General features: G+C 39.6%; 1 protein-coding gene across 7 annotated transcripts in view; it reads left to right on the plus strand.

Annotated features, from left to right (window-relative positions):
- The window catches only part of RBBP8 (RB binding protein 8, endonuclease), a 118,153-nt gene extending 91,999 nt beyond the window's left edge, over positions 1 to 26,154 (plus strand). For 5 of the 7 annotated variants that reach the window (XM_031658735.1, XM_031658734.1, XM_031658737.1 and 2 more), the window contains 5 exons: positions 2,409 to 2,552; positions 7,271 to 7,340; positions 15,742 to 15,838; positions 21,786 to 21,927; positions 25,809 to 26,154. In XM_031658735.1, the coding sequence (XP_031514595.1) occupies positions 2,409 to 2,552; positions 7,271 to 7,340; positions 15,742 to 15,838; positions 21,786 to 21,927; positions 25,809 to 25,906 (551 nt within the window). In that variant the 3' untranslated portion in view covers positions 25,907 to 26,154. The remainder of the gene's footprint in view (positions 1 to 2,408; positions 2,553 to 7,270; positions 7,341 to 15,741; positions 15,839 to 21,785; positions 21,928 to 25,808) is intronic. The other 2 variants (XM_031658736.1, XM_031658738.1) reach the window with 2 other exon arrangements.
- Positions 26,155 to 26,534: the final 380 nt, after the last annotated feature.

The raw sequence follows: 26,534 nt of genomic DNA on the forward strand, positions 1-26,534 counted from the left end.
TGAATGAATCACTGGAATAACTTAGAGGATTCAAACAAAAGCTTTTCTTATCTTCCTAGTTTCTGTGGCTCAGGAATTCAGGAAAGGCTTGGCTGGTCAGTTCTGTTTCAGGGTCTCATGCAGTTGTAGGCAGATGGTGGCTGGAACTGAAACAGCAGAGGGCTGGGCAGCTGGAGAGTGACTTGGCATCTCCTCATTCACTCTCAGGGCTTATTCACATAGGCTCGTTTGAGCTTCCTCTTCACATGGAAGATAAGTTCCCAGAGTTGGCACCCCAACAGAACAAAGCAGAAGCAGGTGGCATTTTTATGACCTCAGAGGTGACATAGTGTCACAAAGATCTGCACAGGCATAAAGTGAAATGAACAGGCCCTCAGTGACACTCAGTGGGAGGAGCGTTGACATCATGTTGTAAGAACAGCACATGGAGTGGGAGACATTAGTGAGGTTATATTTAAAAAAAAAAAAAAAAATTTACCCCATAAGGTAAAACTTTTCCAACACTCAGAATTGGTTTAAAATGAAATATACCAATAAAAATTCCATATTACTGCCAGTATTTCAATTCAGAAAATTTTCATGCACCTACTCTGTGTTAGACTTACTAGGTGCTGTGACAGAAAGATGAGCAAGGATTTATTCTCTGTCTTCAGGTATTTCACAATCACAAATCAAATAAACAAAAATAAATCAGCAATTTAACATTTTGCTTTACAAACAGCATACACAGAATGTTCTGAGGATGCCTAGCACAATACCTAGTGCATAGAAGTTGTATTTTATTTACAAATTTGACCTTCAGCATGCAGAATGTTTAATTATCAGTAAATATCAAGCAAAAATTTTGTAGTAGGAAGTGTTTTAGGAACTAGAGATAATAAACAGAACAAAAGTACTTACCTCATGGAACTTACATTCTAATGAGAGAAATAAGCAATTATATATATAATAGATGGTGGTAAGTCCAGGAGAAAGGTAAAGCAAGTTAAGAGTGAGAGAGTGCTGCAGGTTGGGAGAGGTGGTACTTACATAGAATAATCTCAGCAGACCTCTTTTCTGTCATATTTGTTAGCCAACTGGATTTAAACTCTGGTGTTTTTTAAGTGTGATTATGTAATGGAAAATGTTGTTAGATCTGTGAAGATGAATTTATCACTTTCCATGTCAAATATGGCATTGAATTCCTAATTTCTAGTAATACTAAACTACCAAATGCTAATGATGGTGAAAGAAAATACTTTTTTGCTACTTAATAACAAAAGTAAGCATAAGAGGGTAGAGCACAGTGACTCGCACCTGTAATCCCAGCACTTTGGGAGGCCAAGGCGGGTGGATCACTTGAGGTCAGGAGTTTGAGACCAGCCTGGCCAACATGGCGAAACTCCGTCTCTACTAAAAATACAAAAATTAGCCAGGTATGGTGGCGCACACTTGTAATCCCAGCTACTTGGGAGGCTGAGGCAGAAGGATTGCTTGAACCTGGGAGGCGGAGGTTACAGTGAGCCAGTATCGCATCCCTGCACTCCAGCCTGCGTGACAGAGTGAGATTCCGTCTCAAAAAAAAAAAAAAGCATGAGTAAAGGACATTTAAAGCCGTAACATAAAGTCTTTGTAAATGTACAGTAACTACCCAGAGTTGGGAGTTTATTCTTACCTCATACACGAATTACAAGAATTAAACCTCATTATAAGAATCATGACTTAAGAAGTGTTTGTAAACACTTCATTACATACATTACAGTTTGTTACTCACTTACAGTAACTGAATTAACACTCAGCCTTACAGCTTGCAACTAATATTCTCAGAATCATGTTTAGCATGTGTCCACAAACACTTCACTACATGCATTACATCTATACACCAAAAGAACACTTCACAGCTAGGCTTGCAACCCTCATTGTAATAATCATGCCTTTAAACACTTCATTAATATACATTATAGTTTGTTACTCACTTATATTCACTGAATTTAGCACTCTTAACAAGACAGCTTACAAGTAACATTCTTAGAACTATCTTTTGCATATATATCTACAAGCCTTTCACTACCTGTATTACATCTATTCACTGAAAGAATACTCTTCAGAATAAGGCCTGTAATCCACATTTTTTTTCTTTTCTTAAAACATTTTTTAAACTATTAAATTTTATTTTAGGTTTGCAGGTTCCTAAAAAGGTTTGTTATATAGATAAACACGTGTCATGGGAATTTGTTGCACATATTATTACATCACAGTTATTAAGCTCAGTACCCAATATATAATCCTTATTTTCACAACCATGTTTTAAAAAGTGTCTTTAAGGACTGCATTCTGTTATTGTGTGGCAGTTACTACAGTTTCATGATGGTCTACATAGAAAGCAAAAAAGCTTGCTTGTTGCCCTCAGCCAATGCTCTTTTACATAGATGAAGAAAGAAAAATGAATGATAGCTTGGAAGATATGTTTGATCAGACAACACATGAAGAGTATGAATCCTGTTTGGCAGATAGTTTCTCCCAAGCAGCAGATGAAGAGGAGGAATTGTCTGCCGCCACAAAGAAACCACACAGTAAGATTATTTTCTCTTTAACTATGGCTTCTCAGTTGCAGAATTCAGTAAGTTAAGTTATCAAGCTAATTAACAAAGGCTTGATGACATATCAACAATTGAAGTCTCATATTTCTTGTATAAATTTTTTCACCTTTTTTAAATTTTGAGATAATGTCACATTAATAAGAGTTCCAGAAAATTGTTCGGCAGTCTCCTGTACCTTTCACTCAACCTCTCCTTATGTTAATGTATTATATAGCTATAAGGTATTTATTAGAACTAAGAAACTAACATTAGTTTGGTATTAGAAATTTCTTTCTAAATACGCATAAAATTGATAAAATTTTTGAGAAACTTCTGTTAATTATTAAATTAATTGTAATAAAGTAGAAGGAGAAAATTTTGTAGAACATTCAGATGTAGCCAGGCACAGCAGTTCGCACCTGTAATCCCAGCACTTTGGAAGGCCAAGGCAGATGGATTGCTTGAGCTTAGGAGTTCAAGACCAGCCTGGGCAATAAGACAAAACCTCATTTCTACAAAAATTATCTCGGCATGGTGGCACATATCTGTAGTCCCAGCTACTTGGGGGCTGGGGCGAGAGGATCGCTTGAACACCCAGAAGGCTGTGGCTGCGTCAGTGAATCACCCACTGCACTATAGACTGGGCAACAGAGTGAGACCCTGTCTCCAAATAAATAATTATACTACAGCCTGGGCAACAGAGTGAGACCCTGTCTCAAAATAAATAAATAATTATACTACAGCCTGGGCAACAGAGTGAGACCCTGTCTCAAAAAAAACATAGTAATAATTAAATTCAAAACAGGAAAATTCAGATCTGTTTTCTGCTGTGAATGCTTTATCTTACCAGCCAAAATACCTAATGTAACTATGTGTATTAGTCTTAATATCTCTTTCATTAGAAGCAGTAATTTTATTATGTAGGATAGCAATCAGAAAAAGAATAATTGAAAATCTAAGTAGATAATCTGGATTGAAAATTGTAATTTTTGTTAAATCTCTCATTTTTCTCATTGTTATTAAATTGGTCTGAATTTTTAATCTAGTGCAAAGATTGTTTTATGCTGGTTTAAATGAACATACGTTCTGCTGTGGCACAATCTTGATTATGCTCATGTTTCCATGAGGTTTTTAAAACAGCCCGTAACTCAAAAATGAATGAGACCGAAACCAAAGATAGAGGACAGTAGTCTTTTGCTTGCTTAGTCCATGGCAAAAACTCCATCAAGTAAATTTTGAAATAAAAATTTACAGCTGTTCAGTATCCTTTTTCCCCCCACGAAGGACCTTTTGCAAATAGGTTTCACTTCAAACAAAAAGAATATTTTTTTGCAAAGGCGTACTTACTAATTTCTGTTCCTTGTTTTAAGTTACATTTGACACTGACTATCCCAGAATTTCTTCTCACTTAGCTTTTCTGACGATGCTGCATCATTCTTTTTATTTATCACAGCTTCTTTCCTAGAATATCCCCAAGACTCTTTCTTCATTGCAACTTGTTTTCTCTCACAGCTTTTATTAGCCCTACCTCTGAAAATGATTCCAAATCTGCATCTCTAGGTTTAACTTCTCTGATGAATCCCAGTCTTGCATTTCTGAGTACTGTGAGATACTTTTGTCTCTTCAGCTTAAACGTAACATGTCTAAGCCAATTTCCATTTACTTCCTACCAAAAAATCTTCAGACGTTTTTATTTTTCCCAGTCACCCAGGCATACAATTTAGGATTTGTTATGTATTTATTTTATTTTCTCAACCCAGTTACTACCTTACATGTGCTTTCTCACATAACCCTTAACTATCTACTTGCTTAACATTTAACTCTCTGCTTGCTTAATGTCTGTTTTCCTCACTGTAATGTAAACTCCATGAAAACAGGAGACCTGCTCTCTCTTGTTATACATTGTATGTCTGGAACTTAGCACAATGCTCAGTAAATTTTGATTCTTTGAATAGATGCTGGCGTTTAGCTATTTGAGTCTAGACATCTTAGGAGTCAGGTCCCAAGTTATGAGCTCTAGTTTTTAATCTTTGTCACCAATTTTCTGATAAAATCTTTAATCTGTTTATTCTCTAGTTATAACTTACCTTAAAGATGCATTATAAAAATCAACAGGATTGGTGGCAATGTTAATTAGTATAGCCATTTCAGAAAATAGTATGAAGATTCCTCAAAAAACTAAAAATGGCCGAGGCGGGCGGATCACGAGGTCAGGAGATTGAGACCATCCTGGCTAACATGGCGAAACCCTGTCTCTACTGAAAAAAAACAAAAAAATTAAGCGGATGTGGTGGCAGGCATCTGTAGTCCCAGCTACTCGGGAGGCTGAGGCAGGAGAATGGCGTGAACCAAGGAGGTGGAACTTGCAGTGAGCCAAGATCACGCCACTGTGCTCCACCCTGGGCAACAAAGCGAGACTCCGTCTCAAAAAAAAAAAAACTAAAAATGGAACTATCATAAATCCAGCAGTCCCACTACTGGGTGTATATTCAAAGGAAAGGAAATCAGTATGTTAAAGAGATATCTGCACTCACATTTATTGCAGCACTGTTCAGAATAGCCAAGATATGGAATCAGCCTAAGTGTCTATTTACAGATAAATAGTTAAAACTATATATATAAATATATATATGTATAGATACACATATACATACACACAAAAAAATACTATTTAGCCACTAAAAAGAACAAAATTCTGTCATTTGTGCAAACATCAATGAGTTTGGACAACATCATATTAGGTGAAATAAGCCAGGCACAGAAAGATAAATACCACATGTTGTTATTTGTATGTGGAATCTGAAAAAGTTGATCTCATAGATGTAGAGAGTAGAATAGTGGTTACTAGAGGTGGGGAAGACTGGGGTAGCCAAAGGTGGGTTAATTAATATAAAAATACAGCTAGCCAAGCAAGGTGGCAGGCACCCATGGTCTCAGCCACCCAAGAGGCTGAGGCAGGAGGATAGCTTGAGCCTTGGAGTTCTTGGAGTAGTGCTGTATTGGAGTTCTGAGGTATGATCCATATTAAGTTTAGCATCAATATGGTGACCTCTTAGAAGTAGGAGACCACTAAGTTGCTTAAGGAGCAGTGAACTGTCCCACTTCAAAAATGGAGCAGGTCGAAACTTGCATGCTGATCAGTAGTAGTACGGTGCCTATGAATTGCCCCTACACTCCAGCCTGGGCAACATAGCAAGACCTGATCGCTAAGAAAAATAAATAAGGGAGCCTGGCACAGTGGCTCACACCTGTAATCCCAGCATTTTGGGAGGCTGAGGCAGGTGGATCACAGTCAGGAGATCAAGACCATCCTGGCTAACATGGTGAAACCCCGTCTCTACTAAAAATACAAAAAAGTAGCCGGGCATGGTGGTGTGCACATGTAGTCCCAGCTACTCGGGAGGCTGAGGCAGGAGAATCTCTTGAACCTGGGAGGCGGAACTTGCAGTGAGCCTAGATCATGTCACTGCACTCCAACCTGGGCAACAGAGCAAGACTGTCTCCAAAAAACAAAGAAAAATAAACAAAATGCTAAATAGAATAAGTTGTAGTGTTCAATAGCACTATATGGTGACTATAATTAACAACAATATATTATATGTTCTCAGATAGCTAAAAGCACAGATTTTGAATGTTCCCAACACAAAGAAATGACAAACAAATGTTTGAGGTTACAGATATGCTAATTATCCTAATTTGGTCATTACACATTGTATACATATATCAGAGTATCACACTCTATAAAGATGTATAATTAATGTGTAATTTTTTTTTATTTTTTTGAGACGGGGTCTTGCTCTGTTGCCAGGCTGGAGTGCAGTGGCACGATCTCAGCTCACTGCAACCTCCAACTCCCTGGTTCAAGCGATTCTCCTGCCTCAGCCTCCCAAGTAGCTGGGATTACAGGCGCCTGCCACCATGCCCAGCTAATTTTTATATTTTTAGTAGAGACAGTGTTTCACCATGTTGGCCAGGCTGGTCTCGAACTCCTGACCTCAGGTGATCCACCCACCTCAGCCTCCCAAAGTGCTGAGATTACAGGTATGAGCCACTGTACCCAGCCAAAATTAATATTGAAAGGTGTCTTTTCGTTGTCGTTTCTTGTCAAACAATAATAGTGGTCATCTGAGTATTTCTTTTAAACTCTGAAAAACTTTCTGAGATAATGACTTTTAGCTGTCTAGTAATTTTGAGGTAAATGAAACAGCGCCCACCTCATTATGCAGATGCAAAAGAAAGAAAAAAGTAGTTACAGAGGCCGGGCGCGGTGGCTCACGCTTGTAATCCCAGCACTTTGGGAGGCCAAGACGAGCGGATCATGAGGTCAGGAGATTGAGTTCATCCTGGCTAACATGGTGAAACCCTGTCTCTACTAAAAACACAAAAAATTAGCCGGGCGTGGTCGTGGGCGCCTGTAGTCCCAGCTACTTGGGAGGCTGAGGCAGGAGAATGGCATAACCCGGGAGGTGGAGCTTGCAGTAAGCCGAGATCCTGCCACTGTACTCCAGCCTAGGTGACAGAGCAAGACTCTGTCTCAAAAAAAAAAAAAGTAGTTACATAGTTACAGAAAATTTAAATGAGTTGCTCAGAGGCCTAGAGTATGAAACCCAATGAAAATGGAAGTTTGAGTACATGTCGTTTTCTTCCAAGCTAGTTAATTATTTCTCATTAAGTTATACATTTAGTTTGTAATGTGCATGTTTTATTTATAGCTCATGGTGATAAACAAGACAAAGTCAAGCAGAAAGCATTTGTGGAGCCATATTTTAAAGATAATGAAAGGTAAGTTGGTTTTTATTTATACCAGCAATGTGACTAGAAGTACAATAGAGCTGTCTTTTATTTCTCTCTCTTTTTTTTTTTTTTTTTTTTTTTTGAGGCAGGGTTTTGCTCTGTCATCCAGTCTAGAGTACAATGGCTTCATCTCAGCTCACTGCAACCTCCACCTCCTAGGCTCAAGCAATACTCCCACCTCAGCCTCCTGAGTATCTGGGACTACAGGCACATACTACCACACCCAGCTAATTATTTTTTGTAGAGACAGGGTTTCACCACGTTGCCAAGACTAATCTTGAACTCTTGGGCTCAAGCCATCCATCTACCTCGGCCTCTCAAAGTGCTGGGATTACAGGCTTGAGCCACCACACCTGGCCAATAGAGCTGTCTTTGTCAGAGTATCTCTAAACTGTTAAATAGCTACTTTGGTTAAGTTAAAATTATTTACTTTATGGTCATAAAAAAAAGACTCAAGCATAAAAATGACAAATTTTACAAATAAGGAAATTTTTACCACCATCACCTTTTTTTGGCAGTGATAATAGTGATTTTCTCTGCTTTATTTTTCTTGTGTGTATGTGTGTGTGTGTGTGTATATATTTATATGTATATATATATTTTTTTGAGACGGAGTTTCATTCTGTCGCCCAGGCTGGAGTACAGTGGCACAATCTCTGCTCACTGCAACCTCTGTCTCCTGGGTTCAAGTGATTCTCCTGCCTCGGTCTCCCAAGTAGCTTGGATTACAGATGCCCGCCACCAGGCCTGGATAATTTGTGTATTTTTATTAGAGATGGGGTTTCACCATGTTGGCCAGGCTGGTCTCAAACTCTTGACCTCAGGTGATCCACCTGCCTCAGCCTCCCAAACTAATGGGATTACAGGCATGAGCCACCACACCCAGCCTGTTTTATTATTTTTTTAAAAATCGTCTTTTTATTCTATCTTATTTTCAACTTGGGGCATTTATTAAATTGTACAAGTTTTATGTAGTATAAGACTTTAGGGGCCGGGCGCGGTGGCTCACGCCTGTAATCCCAACACTTTGGGAGGCCGAGGCGGGCGGATCACAAGGTCAGGAGATCGAGACCATGGTGAAACCCCGTCTCTACTAAAAATACAAAAAATTAGCCGGGCGCGGTGGCAGGTGCCTGTAGTCCCAGCTACTTGGGAGGCTGAGGCAGGAGAATGGCAGGAACCCGGGAGGCGGAGCTTGCAGTGAGCCGAGATCGCGCCACTGCACTCCAGCCAGGGGGACAGAGCAAGACTCCGTCTCAAAAAAAAAAAAAAAAGACTTTAGGTAGGCCAGGCACGGTGGCTCATGCCTGTTATCCCAGCAGTTCTGGGAGGCCAAGGCAGGGGGATCACAAGGTCAGGATATGGAGACCATCCTGGCTAACTTGGTGAAACCCTGTCTCTACTAAAAATACAAAAAATTAGCTGGGCATAGTAGTGGGCACCTATAGTCCCCACTACTCAGGAGGCAGGAGAATGGCATGAACTTGGGAGGTGGAGGTTGCAGTGTGCCAAGACTTAGTAAAATAGGTAGTAACACTTAGGTTTATTATGCTTCAGAATTACTTTATGAGGATTTTTTAATCTTTAAAATCAAAACAAACCTTTTAAGCATCTTTTTTGGGGTTTTTTGTTTTTGTTTTTGTTTCTTTTTGTTTTTTTTTTTTTTTTTTTTTTTTTTTGAGATGGAGTTTCACTCTTGTTGCCCAGTCTGGAGTGCAATGGCGTGATCTCAGCTCACTGCATACTCTGCCTCCTGGGTTCAAGCAATTCTCCTGCCTCAGCCTCCCAAGTAGCTGGGATTACAGGTGGCCGCCACCATGCCTGGATAATTTTTGTATTTTTAGTAGAGACGGGGTTTCACCATGTTGATTAGGCTGGTCTCAAACTTGTCACTTAAGGTAATCCACCCACATGGGCCTCCCAAAGTCTTGGGATTACAGGCGTGAACCACCTCGCCTGACCCTAAGCATCTTGATTTAACCATAATGTGACTTTCTGCCTTTCACAGAGATTGCAAATTCTGTTACTTACTGTCACCTACTGTTTGTTCTTAAAGTGAATTGAAGACATAGTAATTCATTAAAAAAAATTGTTATTTTTTTCTTTAAGTTAGGATGTTGGTAATTGAGTTAGTAAGTAAAGTTATTCCTTTTATTTTTATTTCTATTGAGAATTTTAGAAATCTAACAGGCCAAGATTTTTTTTATTCCTGTGAGACTCTTAAAGAGCTGTCATTTTGTTAAATGCTTAATTCTTTTTTTTTAGTTACCAGTTTTCCAAACAAATGGTACTCTAGCATCCCAAATGTGACTAGGTTGTTTTTTGTTCAGGTGTCATTATATACTCATCAATTTAAGTATATTTGATGGGTTGTAATCCATTGCAGTCATTATCCTTAGAGATACTCAGATTGTCCAGTCTTTGCCTAAAGGAAGCTTCTTTCATAGCTTTCTTGCTTCTGCTATCTGGAATGTGCCATTTTTGCTGGAGCCCTAATTCCTTTTTCCTGGAGCCCTAGTTCCTTTTAGTGAGAAATGGTGTTTAGGCCACAGTCTGGCTGCTAGGGTTGTGCTTTAGTCATTGTTTCTCAGCCTTTTAGGTGGACAGAGTTAGAAAGAAGGTTTTTTGTATCACTTTGGGTTTTTTGTTTTTTTTTTTTTTTTTGAGATGGAGTCTCCCTCTGTCACCCAGGCTGGAGTGCAGTGGCACGATCTCAGCTCACTGCAAGCTGTGCCTCCTGGGTTCACGCCATTCTCCTGCCTCCACCTCCCGAGTAGCTGGGACTACAGGCGCCCGCCACCACGCCTGGCTAGTTTTTTGTATTTTTGATAGAGACAGGGTTTCACCGTGTTCGCCAGGATGGTCTCAATCTCCTGACTTCGTGATCTGCCCGCCTTGGCCTCCCAAAGTGCTGGGATTACACGTGTGAGCCACCTCGCCCTGCCATATCACTTTGATTTTTTAAGGTAAACTATACTTCATACTGATCGCTCTAACTCAGATTCAGGACCACAGGATATTTATGTAAATTCCTCTATCTTACATCTGTATTTACTTTCCCACCTACCAAAAATCCCACTTCTCAGTGCCACCTACATAATTCCTTAATTTATCTTATTCCACAATACACATAAAGCAGCTTCAGAATAATACCACCAATAACATAATTAATGAAAATAGTTTGAAAACTTTTTGTATGCTCTTTTGTCCTTAAAATATATTCTATTAGAAATGTACAGTCAAATCACTGTGTTGTTTTTTTTTTTAAGTCATTTGGGATAATTATTTTTTGCATAATTATGCCACAAACTCAGTACCCAAGTTTATTTCGCTTTTGATTTTTTAGGAATTGGGTTTTTTTCTTTTCATATTTAATTATTGTAAAAGTATATAAAGTATAATGTATACTTTATACATTATATATATATAATGTATATAAAATGTGTATAATGGACACAAAGTGTGTACATTGTACCAGACTACAATACAAGTATATTCAGATAAATCTCACTTCTATTCTTGGCCTCTATATCTTATTACCTCCCTATCCCTATAGGTAATCATTTGTTTAAAATTTATGATTTTTCTTCTATCCTGAAAAATAGAAGCAAATACATGTGTATACACATACTCTCCGTGACTCATATAGAATATTATATATACTTTTCTCTAATTTGCTTTTTTAGACGGAGTCTCACTCTGTCGCCAGGCTAGAATGCAGTGGCACCATCTCGGCTCACTGCAACCTCCACCTCCTCGATTCAAGCAGTTCTCCTGCCTCAGCCTCCCGAGTAGCTGAGACTACAGGCACACACCACCACGCCCAGCTAATTTTTGTATTTTTAGTGGAGATGGGGTTTCACCATGTTGGTCAGGATGGTCTCAATCTCTTGACCTCATGATCCACCCACCTCAGCCTCCCGAAGTGCTGGGATTACAGGCATGAGCCACTGCTCCCATACTCTTCATTTCTTTTTAGCTCCATAGTACTTCATTATGTGACTCTACCATAGTTTATACCCTAGCAATGGACACTTGGGCTGTTGACAGTTATGCCTAGTGTGCACGGTGCTGCAGTGAATAACCTTGCACATTCTCTTTTCATATTTTTGCCTGTAGATCATTGAGATAGATTCCTAGAAGTAGGACTGCAGAGTAAGAACTGTCATTTTCCAGGTGGCTCATGCATATAATCCCAGCACTTTGGGCAGCTTTGGTGGAAGAATCACTTGAGCCCAGGAGTTTGAGACCAGCCTGGGCAACACAGTGAGACCACGTCTCTACAAAAAATTAAAAATTAGCTATATGTGATGGTGTGTGCCTGTAGTCCCAGCTACTCAGGAAGCTTAGGTGAGAAGAACGCTTGAGCCCCGGAAGTCAAGGCAGCAGTAAGCTATGATCACACCACTGCACTCCATCCTGGGCAACGGAGTGAGACCCTGTCTCAAAAAAAAAAAAAAAAAAAACCTGTCATTTTAAATGTTTCATATTAGAGGTTCACTAGTTTTTTAGAAAATATGTATGAGTAGCTTTATTTATTCTGAAGCAGTTAGATAGCTGGAGAACAAGAGGTGAATGGAAGTGTGGGGATGGAGGCATGGGGATGCTAAAATTCTCAGAGTTACATGGTTGCTTTTCCCACTGAGAATACTAACACTGCAAACCTGGGAAGATCGATTGTGTAGCATCAGGGACAAGAAGCTTGTTTAAGTGATGCTTTGAGGTCTACTACAGATGCCATTCTACTAGGAGATTCCCTATGTCATGATAAGACACTATATATGTAGGGTAGTTAATATTCAGAGGAAAGGATATGGCCAAAATGTGATTTGCATAATCCTAGGATTCCATAAACTCTTTGAAAGAAAATATAGTGGTGGCAATATTTTTTGTGTGTACTTTCTTGGTTTCCCTTTTCTAATTCACAGATCATACCAGAGTTGAGGGTTCTTAAGTTGAAATAAAAAAGGATTTATACTTAGAAGTAGAGTGACTAAAACTTTTCTTTTTGAGGGAAAGTGCTTACCAACTAGAGGGGCATGTATGTTATCTTTTTATTACACTTCCATTTAAGGTATACTGTCTATTTCACGGTTCTTTATTGCACTTTGCAATTACTGTGTTTTTTACAAATTGAAGGTATGTGGCAACCCTGTTTGAACAAATCTGTCAGTAGCATTTTTCCAACAACATGAGCTTACTTCATGTTTCTGTGTCACATTTTGGTAATTCTCACAATATTTCAAACTTTTTCATTATTATATCTGTTGGTGTTCTGTGATCAGTGATCCTTAATGCTTTTTTTTTTTTTTTTTTTTTTTTTTTAGAGACGGAGTCTTGCTCTGTCACCCAGGCTAGAGTGCAGTGGCGCAATCTCAGCTCACTGCAGACTCTGCCTCCCAGGTTCATGCCATTCTCCTGCATCAGCCTCCTGAGTGTTGGGACTACAGGTGCCCGCCACCACGCCCAGCTAATTTTTTTGTATTTTTTTTAGTAGAGACGGGGTTTCACCGCGTTAGCCAGGATGGTGTTGATCTCCTGACCTCATGATCTGCCTGCCTAGGCCTCCCAAAGTTCTGGGATTACAGGCATGAGCCACCGCGCTCAGCCTGATGCTATTATTATAATTGTTTGGGGGCATCATGAACCATGTCCATACAAGACAGCGAACTCAATCAATGAATGCCATGTGTGTTCTGGCTGCTCCACCAACCAACCATTTTCCCATCTCTCCTCTTCTTGGGCCTCCCTATTCCCTGAGACACAACAACATTGAAATTAGGCCAGTTAAGAACCATGCAATGGAACGAGGCATGGTGGACTCATGCCTGTAATTCCAGAACTTTGGGAGGCCATGATGAGCAGATCTAGACCAGTCTGGGCAATATGGAAAAACCCCATCTCTACAAAAAATGCCAAAAAAATTAACTGAGCATGGTGGCACACACCTGTAGTTCCAACTATTGTACTGGGAGAGGCTGAAGTAGGAGGATTGCTTGAGCCCAGGAAGTCGAAACTACAGTGAGCTGTGATCGCGCCACTGTGCTCCAGCCTGGGAGATAAAGCGAGATGCTGTCTCAAAAACTAAAAACTATGATGCCCTCTAAGTATACATGTGAAAGGAAGAGTTGCACATCTCTTACCTGTAAATCAAATGCTACAAATGATTAAGTTTAATGAGGAGGACATTTCAAAAGCCAAGATAGGTAAAAAGCTAGGCCTTTTACAGCAGTCTGCCAAGTTGCAAATGCAAAGGAAAGTTCTTGAAGAAAATCACAAGTGCTACTCCAGTGAACACATCAATGGTAAGAAAGTGAAACAGACTTAATGCTGATATGGAGGAAGTTTCAGTGGTCTAGATTGAAGATCAAACCAGCCACCACATTCCTTTAAGCCAATGCCTAATCTAGAGCAAGCCTCTAACTCTCTTTAGTTTGAGGAAGCAGCAGAAGTAAAGTTTGAAACTAGCACAGGTTGGTTCATGAGGTTTAAGGAAGGAAGCCATGTCCATAATATAAAACTACAAAGCAAACAGAAAGTACTGATATAGAAGCGGTAGCAGCAAATTATCTAGAATATCTGGCTGAGATCAATGATGAACATGGCTGAACTAAACAACAGATTTTCAGTGTAGATGAAACAACCTTCTATTGGAAGAAGACGCCATCTATGACTTTGATAACTAGAGAGGAGAAACCAGTGCCTGGCTTCAGAGCTTCAAAGGACCGGTTGACTCTTGTTTGGGTTAATGCAGCTGTGACTTTAAGTTGAAGCCATTGCTCATTTACCATTCCGAAAATCCTAGGACCCTGAAGAATTATGCTAAATCTACTGTGCCTGTACTTTAGAAGTAGAACAACAAAGCCTGAATGACAGCGCATCTGTTTACTGCACAGTTTACTAAATATTTTAAGCCTACTGATCAAAAAAAAAAAGATTCCTTTCAAAATATTGTAATCATCCAACGGTTTTTTGTTGTTGTTGTTGTTGTTTTTGTTTTTGTTTTTTTGAGACAGAGTCTTGCTCTGTCGCCCAGGCTGGAGTGCAGTGGCGGGATCTCGGCTCACTGCCAGCTCCGCCTCTCGGGTTCACACCATTCTCCAGCCTCAGCCTCCCGAGTAGCTGGGACTACAGGTGCCCACCACCACGCCCGGCTAATTTTTTGTACTTTATTAGTAGAGACAGGGTTTTGCCGTGTTAGCCAGGATGGTCTTGATCTTCTGACCTTGTGATCCGCCCGCCTCAGCCTCCTAAAGTGCTGGGATTACAGGTGTGAGCCACCGAGCCCGGCCCCAGTGGTGGTTTTTTTTCTTTTTTTCCCACCATACAAAGAGCTGAATCACTGAGACAGTGATATTATAGTAGAGAAAGAGTGTAATAATTGCAGAGCTAGTCAAGTAGGAGGACTAGAGTTGTTATTATTTAAATCACCTTCCCCCAAAATTTGGAAGCTATGGGTGTTTTTTTGTTTTTGTTTTTGTTTTTGTTTGAGACAGAGTCTCACTCTGTCTCCCAGGCTAGAATGCAGTGGCGCAGTCTCCACTCGCTGCAACCTTTGCCTCTGGGGTTCAAGCTGTTCTTGTGCCTCAGCCTCCTGAGTAGCTGGAATTACAGGCCTGTGCCATGATACCCAGCTAATTTTTGTATTTTTAATAAAGACGTAGCTTCGTCATATTGGCCAGACTGGTCTCGAACTCCTGACCTCAAGTGAGCCACTGTGCCCATCCAGCTTTATTCTTTTTGCTCAGGATTGCTTTTGCTATTGCTATGTTTTTACTGGTTTCATACTAGTTTTAGGATTGTCTTTTATATTTCTGTGAAAACCTGGGCATGGTGGCTCACGCCTGTAATCCTAACACTTTGGGAGGCTGAGGTGGGCAGATCAACTGAGGTTAGGAGTTCAAGAGAAACCTGGCCAACATGGTGAAACCCTGTCTATACTAAAATAAAAAAATTAGCTGGGCGTGGTGGCACAAGCCTGTAATCCCACTACTCAGAAGGCTGAGGCAAAAGAATCACTTGAACCCAGGAAGTGGAGGTTGCAGTGAACCAAGATCATGCCATTGAACTCCAGCCTGGTCAACAGAGCGAGACTGTGTGTCTAAATAAATAAATATTTCTGTGAAGAACATTATTGGTATTTTGATGGGGATTATACTGAATTTCCAGATCACTTCGGTTAGTAAATAGTTTTATTTTTTTTTTGTTAGAAAAAAAATAGCCATAAAAATACTTGGTGTATTTAAGGTAAGCACTTAATAAGTATTTGATGAAGCAATATTTTTCTAACATACTGAATAAGCATTTCAAATAAAATGAATGAATGTTTTGGGGATTATTTCTCCTCTGAACTCTAAGCTTTGTTAATTTAATTCATTTTTCCCCCCAGAGAGACTAGCTTGCAAAATTTTCCTCATATTGAGGTGGTTCGGAAAAAAGAGGAGAGAAGAAAACTGCTTGGGCACACATGTAAGGAATGTGAAATTGTAAGTACTAATGTAGATACTAATTTTTTTTTAGTATGACTTTATAGATAATAAATGCATGATTTTAAAATCACATATACAGACCGTATTTGTTATAGAAACCTCTTATTTGAGCCAGGCATAACAGAAGGAATAAGGAGTATTCTGGGTTGGGTGCGGTGGCTCATGCCTCTAATCTCAGCATTTTGGGAGGCCGAGGAGGGCAGATCACTTGAGGCCAGAAGATCGAGACCAGCCTGGCCAACATGGTGAAACCCCGCCACTACTAAAAAATATAAAAATTAGCTGGGTGTAGTGGTACACACCTGTAATTCCAGCTACTCAGGAGGCTGAGGCATGAGAATTGCTTGAACCTGGGAGGCGGAGAGTGCAACACTGCACTCCAGCCTGGGTGACACAGCGAGACTGTCTCAAAAAAAAAAAAACAAAAAAAGTATTCTGGCTGTGACCTGAGAGATATAAACAGATGAAAAACCCTCAGTTTCTCTTAGATTACGTGAGTGTGGGGCATAAGCCCTAGTTCTTATGGCCAGCTTAAGACATTCATGACATTTTTCTGTATTTGCATTAGTTGTTGACCCTTGTGTTATAGCAAATGCTCCTATACATATACTATTTAGGGAAACCTTTGGTAGTAGTCCGAGGCGGGTGAATCACCTGAGGTCAGAAGTTCAAGACCAGCCTAGTCAACTTGGTAAAACCCCGTCTCTACTAAATTACAAAAATTAGCTGGGCATGGTGGCAGTTGCCTGTAATCCCACTACTTAGGAGGCTGAGGCAGGAGAATTGCTTGAACCCCGGAAGCGGAGGTTGCAGTGAGCTGAGATCATGCCATTGTGCTCCAGCCTGGGCAACAAGAGTGAAACTTCGTCTCAAAAAAAAAAAAAAAAAAAACATTATTTTCACCAGCATTCTCAGGAAATTAGGTATACTCTTAATTTTTTTCAAATAATTGGTACCACCAATATAAGTTCTTTTTTTGTTTTTTGAGACGGAGTCTTGCCCTGTTGCCCAGGCTGGAGTGCAGTGGCACCATCTTGGCTCACTGCAACCTCCATCTCCCAGGTTCAAGCAATTCTCCTGCCTCAGCTTCCCAGGTAGCTGGGATTACAGGTACCCCCCACCATGCATGGATATTTTGTATTTTTAGTAGATACAGGGTTACACTATTTGGCCAGGCTGGTCTCGAACTCCTAACCTCAATTGATCCAGCCACCTTGGCCTCCCAAAGTTCTGGGATTACAGATGGGAGCCACTGTGGCCGGCCAAGTTCCTTTTTACTGTTTTTTTTTTGAGACGGAGTTTTGTTCTTGTTGCCTAGGCTAGAGTGCAGTGGCTTGATCTCAGCTCACCACAACCTCCACTTCCCGGCTTCAAATGATTCTCCTGCCTCTGTCTCAGCCTCCCGAGTAGCTGGGATTACAGGCATGCACCACCATGTCTGGCTAATTTTGTGTTTTTAGTAGAGACGGGTCCATGTTGGCCAGGCTGGCCTCGAACTCCCAACCTCAGGTGATCCACCCACCTCAGCCTCCTAAAGTACTGGGATTACTGGTGTGAGTCACCGCACCAAACATTTTTCTTCCTAAACAAGATACAATGAATAAACAGTTAAACACTTACATTTTTCCTTTTATACACTGGCTGTCTTGGATGTTGAAGTAGCTGGTACAGACATCCCTTTGTATCTGTGGAAAACTGGCTTCAGGACCTACTGTGGATGCCAAAACCACAGATGCTCAAGTCCCTGATATAAAATGACATAGTGTTTGCCTATAACCATGCATATTCTTTCATTATGCTTTAAATTACCTCTAATTACTTATAATCCCTATTACAAGGTAAATGCTATGTAAATAGTTGTTATACTGTATTGCATAGGGAATGACAAGAAAAATAGTCTGTACATGTTTAATACAGATGCAGGTTTTTTTCCTGAATATTTTTGATCCATGGCTGGTTGAATCCATGAATGTAGAACCCAAGGATATGAAGGGCCAACTGTACTGATTGTCCTTTTACTAAATAGTCCCAGGCAGGTTCTGTTTTGACCTGGAACATGCTGTTTTTATTTCTTCCCTTGTTGTCCATTAGCTCTCAGATGCCTGCCGTCAGCAATTTACTTCTCCTTTTAAATTTCCTTTTTAACCTATGGGCTAGAAAATTTGATAACCAAGCACATTAAAATTATATGTGAAAGTATGACTAGATTGTAATGCAGGTAAGCATTGGGTAAAAATATGCTCTTATGTACTAACAATGGGGATCACTATTTTGAAAAGCAGTTTGGCAATACAAGCAAAAGCCTATAATGTGAGTTCGTGAGTTTTCATTACACAAATTCAATATATCATGATTTCTTTTTTTTTTTTTTTTTTTTTTTTTTTTTTTGAGACGGAGTCTCGCTCTGTCACCCAGGCTGGACTGCAGTGGCCGGATCTCAGCTCACTGCAAGCTCCACCTCCCGGGTTCACGCCATTCTCCGGCCTCAGCCTCCCGAGTAGCTGGGACTACAGGCGCCCGCCACCTCGCCCGGCTAGTTTTTTGTATTTCTTAATAGAGACGGGGTTTCACCGTGTTAGCCAGGATGGTCTCGATCTCCTGACCTCGTGATCCGCCCGTCTCGGCCTCCCAAAGTGCTGGGATTACAGGCTTGAGCCACCGCGCCCGGCCTATATCATGATTTCTTAAAGAATATGGTCCGCATTGAGTAAATCTCTGATTTTTAGTTATATCCATAATTCTACGATCTAGAACTAATCCTACTAGTTAGAAAAAAGCTACTTTGATAGAAAAGCTGTTAAGTTGCATTCATTCTCAATAATCATTTCCCGTGCTTTCTGTTATCCAATCTCTGCAAAAAATTATTGTGTACATTTTAGTTTTTCTAGTTAATTTATGTAGGAGGGTGAATCTGTTCTGTTACTCAATCATAAACAGAAGTGGAAGTGCCAGTCCCATGTACTTAAATACTAACTACAAGCTTGCAGTTCTTAAATGTATCCCATTGCCTAATCTACAAGTTGAGTGTGCAATACTCATGTGGATCTGCAATAGTGATCTCAAATTTCACATGTCCAAAAACAAACATACAATATCTGCCCTCAATTCCCAAACCTCACCGCTGAATCTCCTATATGTCCTGAGATCTTGTAGTTATTCACTACTTTTTTATTTCACATCTCAATAACTTACGTATCAACAAACCCCATTGATTCGTTGATTCTTCCTTCAAAATATATCCCATATCAGGCCAGGCGCAGTGGCTCAAGCCTGTAATCCCAGCACTTTGGGAGGCCGAGATGGGCGGATCACAAGATCAGGAGATCGAGACCATCCTGGCTAACATGGTGAAACCCCGTCTCTACTAAAAAATACAAAAAAAAAAAAAAATAGCTGGGCGAGGTGGCGGGCACCTGTAGTCCTAGCTATTCGGGAGGCTGAGGCAGGAGAATGGCGTAAATCCGGGAGGCGGAGCTTGCAGTGAGCCGAGATACGGCCACTGCACTCCAGCCTGGGCGACAGAGCGAGACTCCGTCTCAAAAAAAAAAAATACATATATATATATATATATATATATCCCATATCCATCCACTTACTATCACCACCACTAATGCCCTGGACCAAGGTAACATTTTTAATATTTTTTTTTCCTTTTTTTTGAGATGGAGTCTCGCTCTGTTGCCCAGGCTGGAGCACAGTGGCACCATCTCAGCTCACTGCAAGCTCTGCCTCCTGGGTCCACGCCATTTTCCCACCTCAGCTTCCTGAGTAGCTGGGACTACAGGCACCCGCCACCACGCCTGACTAATTTTTTTGTATTTTCAATAGAGACGGGGTTTCACTATCTTAGCCAGGATGGTCTCAATCTCCTGACCTTGTGAAACGCCCACCTCGGCCTCCCAAAGTGTTGGGATTACAGGCGTGAGCCACTGCACCCAGCCAACATTTTATAATTGTAATAGCTTCTAAGTGCTCTCCTGGTCATTTATTTTTTACTCTAAAACTTTTATTTTGACTGGGCACACTGGCTCACACCTCTAATTCCAGCACTTTGGGAGGCTGAGGCGGGTGAATCACCTGAGGTCAGGAGTTCAATACCAGCCTGGCCAACATTGTAAAACCCTGTCTCTACTAATAATACAAATATTAGCTGGATGTGGTGGTGCATGCCTGTAATCCCAGCTACTAGGGAAGCTGAGGCAGGAGAATCACCTGAATCCAGGAGGCAGAGGTTGCAGTGAGCTGAGATCACTCCATTGCACTCCAACCTAGGCGACAAGAGCGAAACTCCATCTCAAAAAATAAATCAATATTTATTTTTTTAGAGCAGTTACAGGTTCACAGCAAAGTTGTACAGAAAGTACAAGTACTTCCCATGTACTTCTGTCCTCATTCTCTTTTACTTTTCATTCTTATCTGTTAACAATGTACTTTCAGCTCAGCAATGAATGGCCTTTTTTTAGAATGAAAGTTAAATCATGTCATTCCCAAAATCCTTCAGTGTCCTCCCATCCCACTAAGAAAAAGAATCTAAAGTCCTTATCAAGGACAACAAACTCTGGCACTGCACTTCCTCTCTGATTTCCTGTTCTACCACTCACCCATTTGCTTGCCGTCTTACAACTGCACTGACCGACTACTGTTTCTCAAGTATGTTTTAATTCAGTGGCAGTGTTTTTTCCAGTAATCCCTGATTCTCTAAGGTCATCTCATCCCAGACTAAGGTAACAAAGGCTTAAACTTAGGGCAGTGAGAATGATGAAAAAGATACCTGAATAAAGTTGTTTTACACTTCTTTAAAGCCTTTAATCTACGTAAAATAGAAATGTATTAAAAGCTTTTACTTCGAACTTAAATTCTAGTTTTAAGTCTGTCACTTTCAATAGGTGATATCTTTAGCAAATTACCACTTTCATTTTCAATTTCTCAAGTGTAAAGTGAAGGAATTGGCTGGATTAGATATGTGATTCTGGGTGGCTCATGCCTGTAATCCCAGCACTTTGGGAGGCTCAGACAGGTGGATTACTTAAGGTCAGGAGTTCGAGACCAGCCTGGCTAACATATAGTAAAACCCCGTCTCTACCAAAAATACAAAATTAGCTGTGCATGGTGGCACATGCCTGTAGTCCCAGCTACTTGGGAAACTGAGGCAAGAGAATCACTTGAACACAGGAGTGGGAGGTTGCAGCGAGCCAAGATCGTGTCACTGCACCCCAGCCTGGGTGACAGAGTAAGACTTTGTCTCTCAAAAAAAAAAAAAAAAAGTGATTCTGTCCATCTATGTTCTATTAAACCTTATACTACTGCTTTGTTTTCATTAGGTCTAGGCCTTAAAAACCTGTACAATTTTTACATATAATTTTATCCTTGTGTGCATGAAGTTCAAGTTCTTTGTTTTCACAGTTGCCAAAAAATAGTATGCTTTTGATCCTAACTGAAACCTTAAAGGGAGAACTCATGGAGCCTACAACATTCAGATCTAAATTGTTTTTTAAAACCGTAGAGATAGGAAAATTACCTTGAAACACACATTATATTCAGATAACAATTAAGAAACATGTAGACCTCTGAATTTTTGTTACTGGCCTAATAAGGATAAAGACTTTCTACCAGTGTATAAATCCGCTGTATCACTAAGCACACTGTCAAGTTCAACTGGCTTTTTTTTTTTTCATTGTAAGACTTTATTGATGAAGGAAGCACTTTATTGGTTTACATTGTGATACAAGCTCCTTTTCTCATCAGTGAAGCAGGCACTTCACAGACCAACATCAGTACTGTCTGTAAGAATTAATTACTAATAGTATCATCAGTGAGGATTAAGTTTCCTTAGAATACTGAATATCTTAGTAAATGGCTTTTTTAGCTTCTAGTTTATAATCAATAAGCATAACACTCCATTTATTATTCTTCAGTGAAAAAACTTACCAGTTTTTATTGTTAGTATTATGCAGATATGCCAGCAGAAGAAAGAGAAAAGAAGTTGGCTTCCTGCTCAAGACACCGATTCCGCTACATTCCACCCAACACACCAGAGAATTTTTGGGAGGTTGGTTTTCCTTCCACTCAGACTTGTATGGAAAGAGGTGAGAGTATAGATTGTAACATTTTATAATTATTTTTTTTAAATACTTGGCCGGGCACATTGGCTCATGCCTATAATCCCAACACTTTGGCAGGCCGAGGCGGGTGGATCACCTGAGGTCAGGAGTTAAAGACCAGCCTGGCCAACATGGTGAAGTCCCATCTCTACTAAAATACAAAAAATTAGCCAGGCATGGTGGCACATGCCTGTAGTCCCAGCTACTTGGGAGGCTGAGGCAAGTGAATCGCTTGAACATAGGAGATGGAGGTTGCAGTGAGCCAAGATTGTGCCATTGCACTCCAGCCTGGGCAACAGAGCAAGACTCTGTCTCAAAAATAAAATGAAATAAGATAATAAAATAAAATACTGTATATGCCCAAATGTGAACATGCACCTTTTTTTCTATGGTTTCTTTACCTTTTCTGCAAGTTGGGTGCTAGTTTTGTGACATAAAAACATTCCTAAAGATAAAAGAACTCTTCAGTAATTTAGTTGGAATTAGAGATTGGTTATATCACTTTAATGTGATTGTGCTTATATTATTCTGCTTTACCAAATTTCAAAAAACAATTTCTCTTTTATTCTATCATCAAAATGATTTTTTTTTTTTTTTTTTTAATATAGGGCCTCACTCTGTCACCCAGGCTGGAGTGCAGTGGCATGCACAGTCATGGCTCACTGATGCCTCCGACTTATGGACTCAAACTATCCTTCTATCTCAGCCTTCCAGGTAGCGAGGACTACAGGCATGTGCCACCACACCCAGCACTTTTTTGTTTTGTTTTTCTCTAGAGACAGGGTCTCACTATGTTGCCCAGGCTGGTCTGGAACTCCTGGCCTCAAGTGGTCCTCCTGCCTTGACCTCCCAAAACGCTGGGATTACAGCCATGAGCCACTGCACCCAGCCAAAATGACGTTAAATAAAATAAATAACCTAACAAAAACTACCAGCAAAGTTATATTTAAAAAGAGAGAATCTTTTTAAATCTCCTGCTATGAATTTTGGATTTTTAAACCTCACTTATCCAGAATGCTGCATGTTTATAAATGGTATCTGAATTAAAAAGATATTTATTTGTTAGGTTGTTGACATGCAACTAGCTTGTTTAGATATGGCACTTACATTTAATATAATTTGAGAATATATTCAGCTTTTAGGCTGTTAATAAAAGGTCAAGAGTAGTAATTTTTGTTCTGTCTTACCAGTAGCATAATGCTAAAAAATATAGATCTACACTTTTCTGGTTTTATATTTTCTACCAAAGTTGAGTTATTTGGGTATGTGATCTGAAGTCTTCATGTCATATAACTTTCTTTGGGGTAGCATACTCCCATTTCTGTGCTCAAGCTAGGATTATTAATCTGGACATTACCACTGTTCCAGGCATATAGTAATTCGTAGTCACTAAGGTCTAAACTTCATTGTAATCATTGGTTTAAATGAAATGAAAAGCTCGAGTCCTTAGCCTTAAAAGAGCTATTTAATTAAGCAGGGTCCATTTCACAGACCCTTTGTTGTGAAAATATCATTCCAGAGGAGCTCATAGAGCATTTAATAGCTAGTTTTTGTGAAGGGGCTTTTTTTTTTTTTTTTTTTTTTTTTTTTTTTTTTGAGATGGAGTCTCACTGCAAGGCCCAGGCTGGAGTGCAGTGGCATGATCTCAGCTCACTGCGACCTCCACCTCCCAGGTTCAAGCGATTTTCCTGCCTCAGCCTCTTGAATAGCTGGGACTACAGGCACACGCCACCACACCCAGCTTTTTTTTCTTTGTATTTTTAGTAGAGATGGGGTTTCACCATTCTGGCCAGGCTTGTCTCGAACTCCTGACCTCAAGTGATCCACCCGCCTTGGCCTCCCAAAGTGCTGGGATTACAGGCTCGAGCCACCACACCCGACCTGAAGGGGCCTCTTAAAGATTTTATTCTCTACGTGATTGTATTCTTAGACTTTTTTTGTATGTGGCACATATAGTTCAAAACTCATTTGTTATTAAATGAATGTTGGTACAGACATTCAATCAGACATTCTCTTTAATAAGACAATATACTCTTAGTTTTATGAAGAATTTTAATTCAAAATCATCCTTAAACATAAGAACTAAATATTCGCATTACATATGTACAGTTTATATATATATATAAACTACATGCATTACATATGTACAGTTTATATATACCAAGTATACTTGAATGAAGCTGTTTAGAAAAAAGCCACAAGAGAGGAAGAATATTAGCTAAGCAGGGACTTATCTGACCTCTTTATTATTTTTTGCTATTTTCTCCATGGTCCAAAGACTACCCGGGTGCAGACTAAGTCTTACCTTTTGGTTTAAAATACTGAGTTTTAGCTGTTCCAGAGGCCATTAGTTATCTCAGTTGATCGTTCAGTTACAGATCAAACTCCTTCTTTTACTCTTTCCCTTCATTCTCACTACTGTACCTGACTTGTCTTAAAAAAAAAAAATAGTTTTATGAAAACGGGATGTGTCTTCTGGTATGTGATTGAAAAGTATAGTAGTGTTTAGAATATTTATGATTTGACTTTTTAATTAATTAGTAGCCCTCAGGCTTTAGGCCTGTGTTTGTCAGTTATAGATAAACATCTAAAATTTTTACCCACTAGAAGAAAAACTAGCATTAAATAAATGTCAGATGATAAAATTATACCACCTAGAATTTCATTTCAGCCTTGCCATCTTATGGAAACTGTTCTCAGCTGGGCACAGTGTCTCACACCTGTAATCCCAGCACTTTGGGAGGCCAAGATGGGAGGATCCATTGAGCCCAGGAGTTCAAGACCAGCCGTGGCAGCAGAGTGAGACCCTGGGTCTAGACGAAATAAATAATAAAATTAGCCAGGTATGATGGCGCATGCCTGTGGTCCCAGCAGTAACTTGGAAGGCTGAGATGGAAGGATTGCTTGAGCCCTGGAGGTGGAGGCTGCAGTGAGCCTTGATTGCACCACTACACTCCAGCCTGGGCAACAGAGCAAGACCCTGTTTCAAAAAAACAATTAATTTAATTTAATTTTGAAAAGCAGCTGTTCTCAATGAAGAGTTCTGATGATTTAACTGCACAAGGAGAGAGAGACCTTCTTCACTTTTGGAGAAGCTCCAGATGTTTAACAGTAGGATAGTTTTTCCAAAAGATGCAAACTCTCTTGACAGCTTTCACTGTATTTCTGCTTTCCCCATTATTAAGCTAGATTGAGTCACCTTTGATGTGATATCTCACTGCCTGGTCACCAGATAGAAACAGTCTGGATAGAGCCTGTGATTGCACCCCTATGCGTATGGCAGAGCAAATACTTCCCCTGAAAATTACATGCTTAGAGACACCTTAGGAGATCTAATAGTCTGAATGGTATAGAAGGATTGTCATCTATTGAAATAGCTACTGTAAAAAGTGTTTTTGATAAGTACCTGAAATTTATAGTAGAGTTCATGTTGAGCACTTTGTCCCCCTTTGCAACTACCTATAGGAGGCAGAATAGGAAAGTGTTTAAGAATTCTGGTTCTGAAATAAGAAAGAGCTTGGGCCAGGTCCCAGCTCCTCTACTTGCTACTTTGTGAACTTGAACAAGTAACTTAACTTCCTTGGGTCTCTATTACCTCATCTGTGAAACAGGTATAGTAGAAACTACTTCAAACGAATGTGAGTTATATGAGATGATGTATGCAACCATTTGGTAAATGTTTACCGCTGTCATTATTATAAATGAGGAAACATGCTAAATAGTGAGATCAATCATCAGCATCACAAAGCTAATAATCAGAATTATATAAACTTACAAAGCATGAAATAAGAAATGTTTACTAGATATAAGCTGAAAGAAATACATGTTTCACATACAGTCTTCTAAGTTTATGATTTGTTTTTAAGGTTATATTAAGGAAGATCTTGATCCTTGTCCTCGCCCAAAAAGACGTCAGCCTTACAACGCAATATTTTCTCCAAAAGGCAAAGAGCAGAAGACATAGACGTTGAAACAGAAACAGTAGGATGGAGCAGTTTTTTCCTTCTTATTTATACTTAAAGTTGGTATTAAACATTGGTTTTTTGATCTTCTATAAATGGATTTATAAATCAGTTTTCTATTGAAAATGTTTGCGATATTTTGCTTTTGCACCTTTAAAACAATAAGGCGCTTTCATTTTGCACTCTAACTTAAGAGTTTTTATTTACTTTATGTAGTGATGTGATACCTAATACAATTTTGAAAATACAATAGTTGTGGTCTGATTTGTTGCCTTTCAGTTCTTTTCTTTTTACTTCGTCTTCCCTTGGTATTTACATTGAGCAGTGACTTCATTTTAATCATTACAGATTTTTCTTAATCAGTTGCTCTTCTCTAGGTCATACCAGTGTCTAGCATTTAAGTCTTTTTTTTTTTTTTTAACAAAAAAGAAAGGCTATATTTTAATAGTTTTTTAAAACTCTCCAGCTTTTGTTGAATTGGGATCAGGTACTATACTGTCATAAATTCCTTTCAAGGTAACCACAAATATCGACTTTTTTTCCTTTCCCATGTACTGTAAACATTATTCTCTGATCTGGTCCTAATTTTCCAGCTCTTCACATGTTTTCTTTCATCATACTTTCTTCCCC

The sequence above is a fragment of the Papio anubis genome, chromosome 19, assembly GCF_008728515.1.
Source record: "Papio anubis isolate 15944 chromosome 19, Panubis1.0, whole genome shotgun sequence".
In the NCBI taxonomy this organism is placed as follows: Eukaryota; Metazoa; Chordata; class Mammalia; order Primates; family Cercopithecidae; genus Papio; species Papio anubis.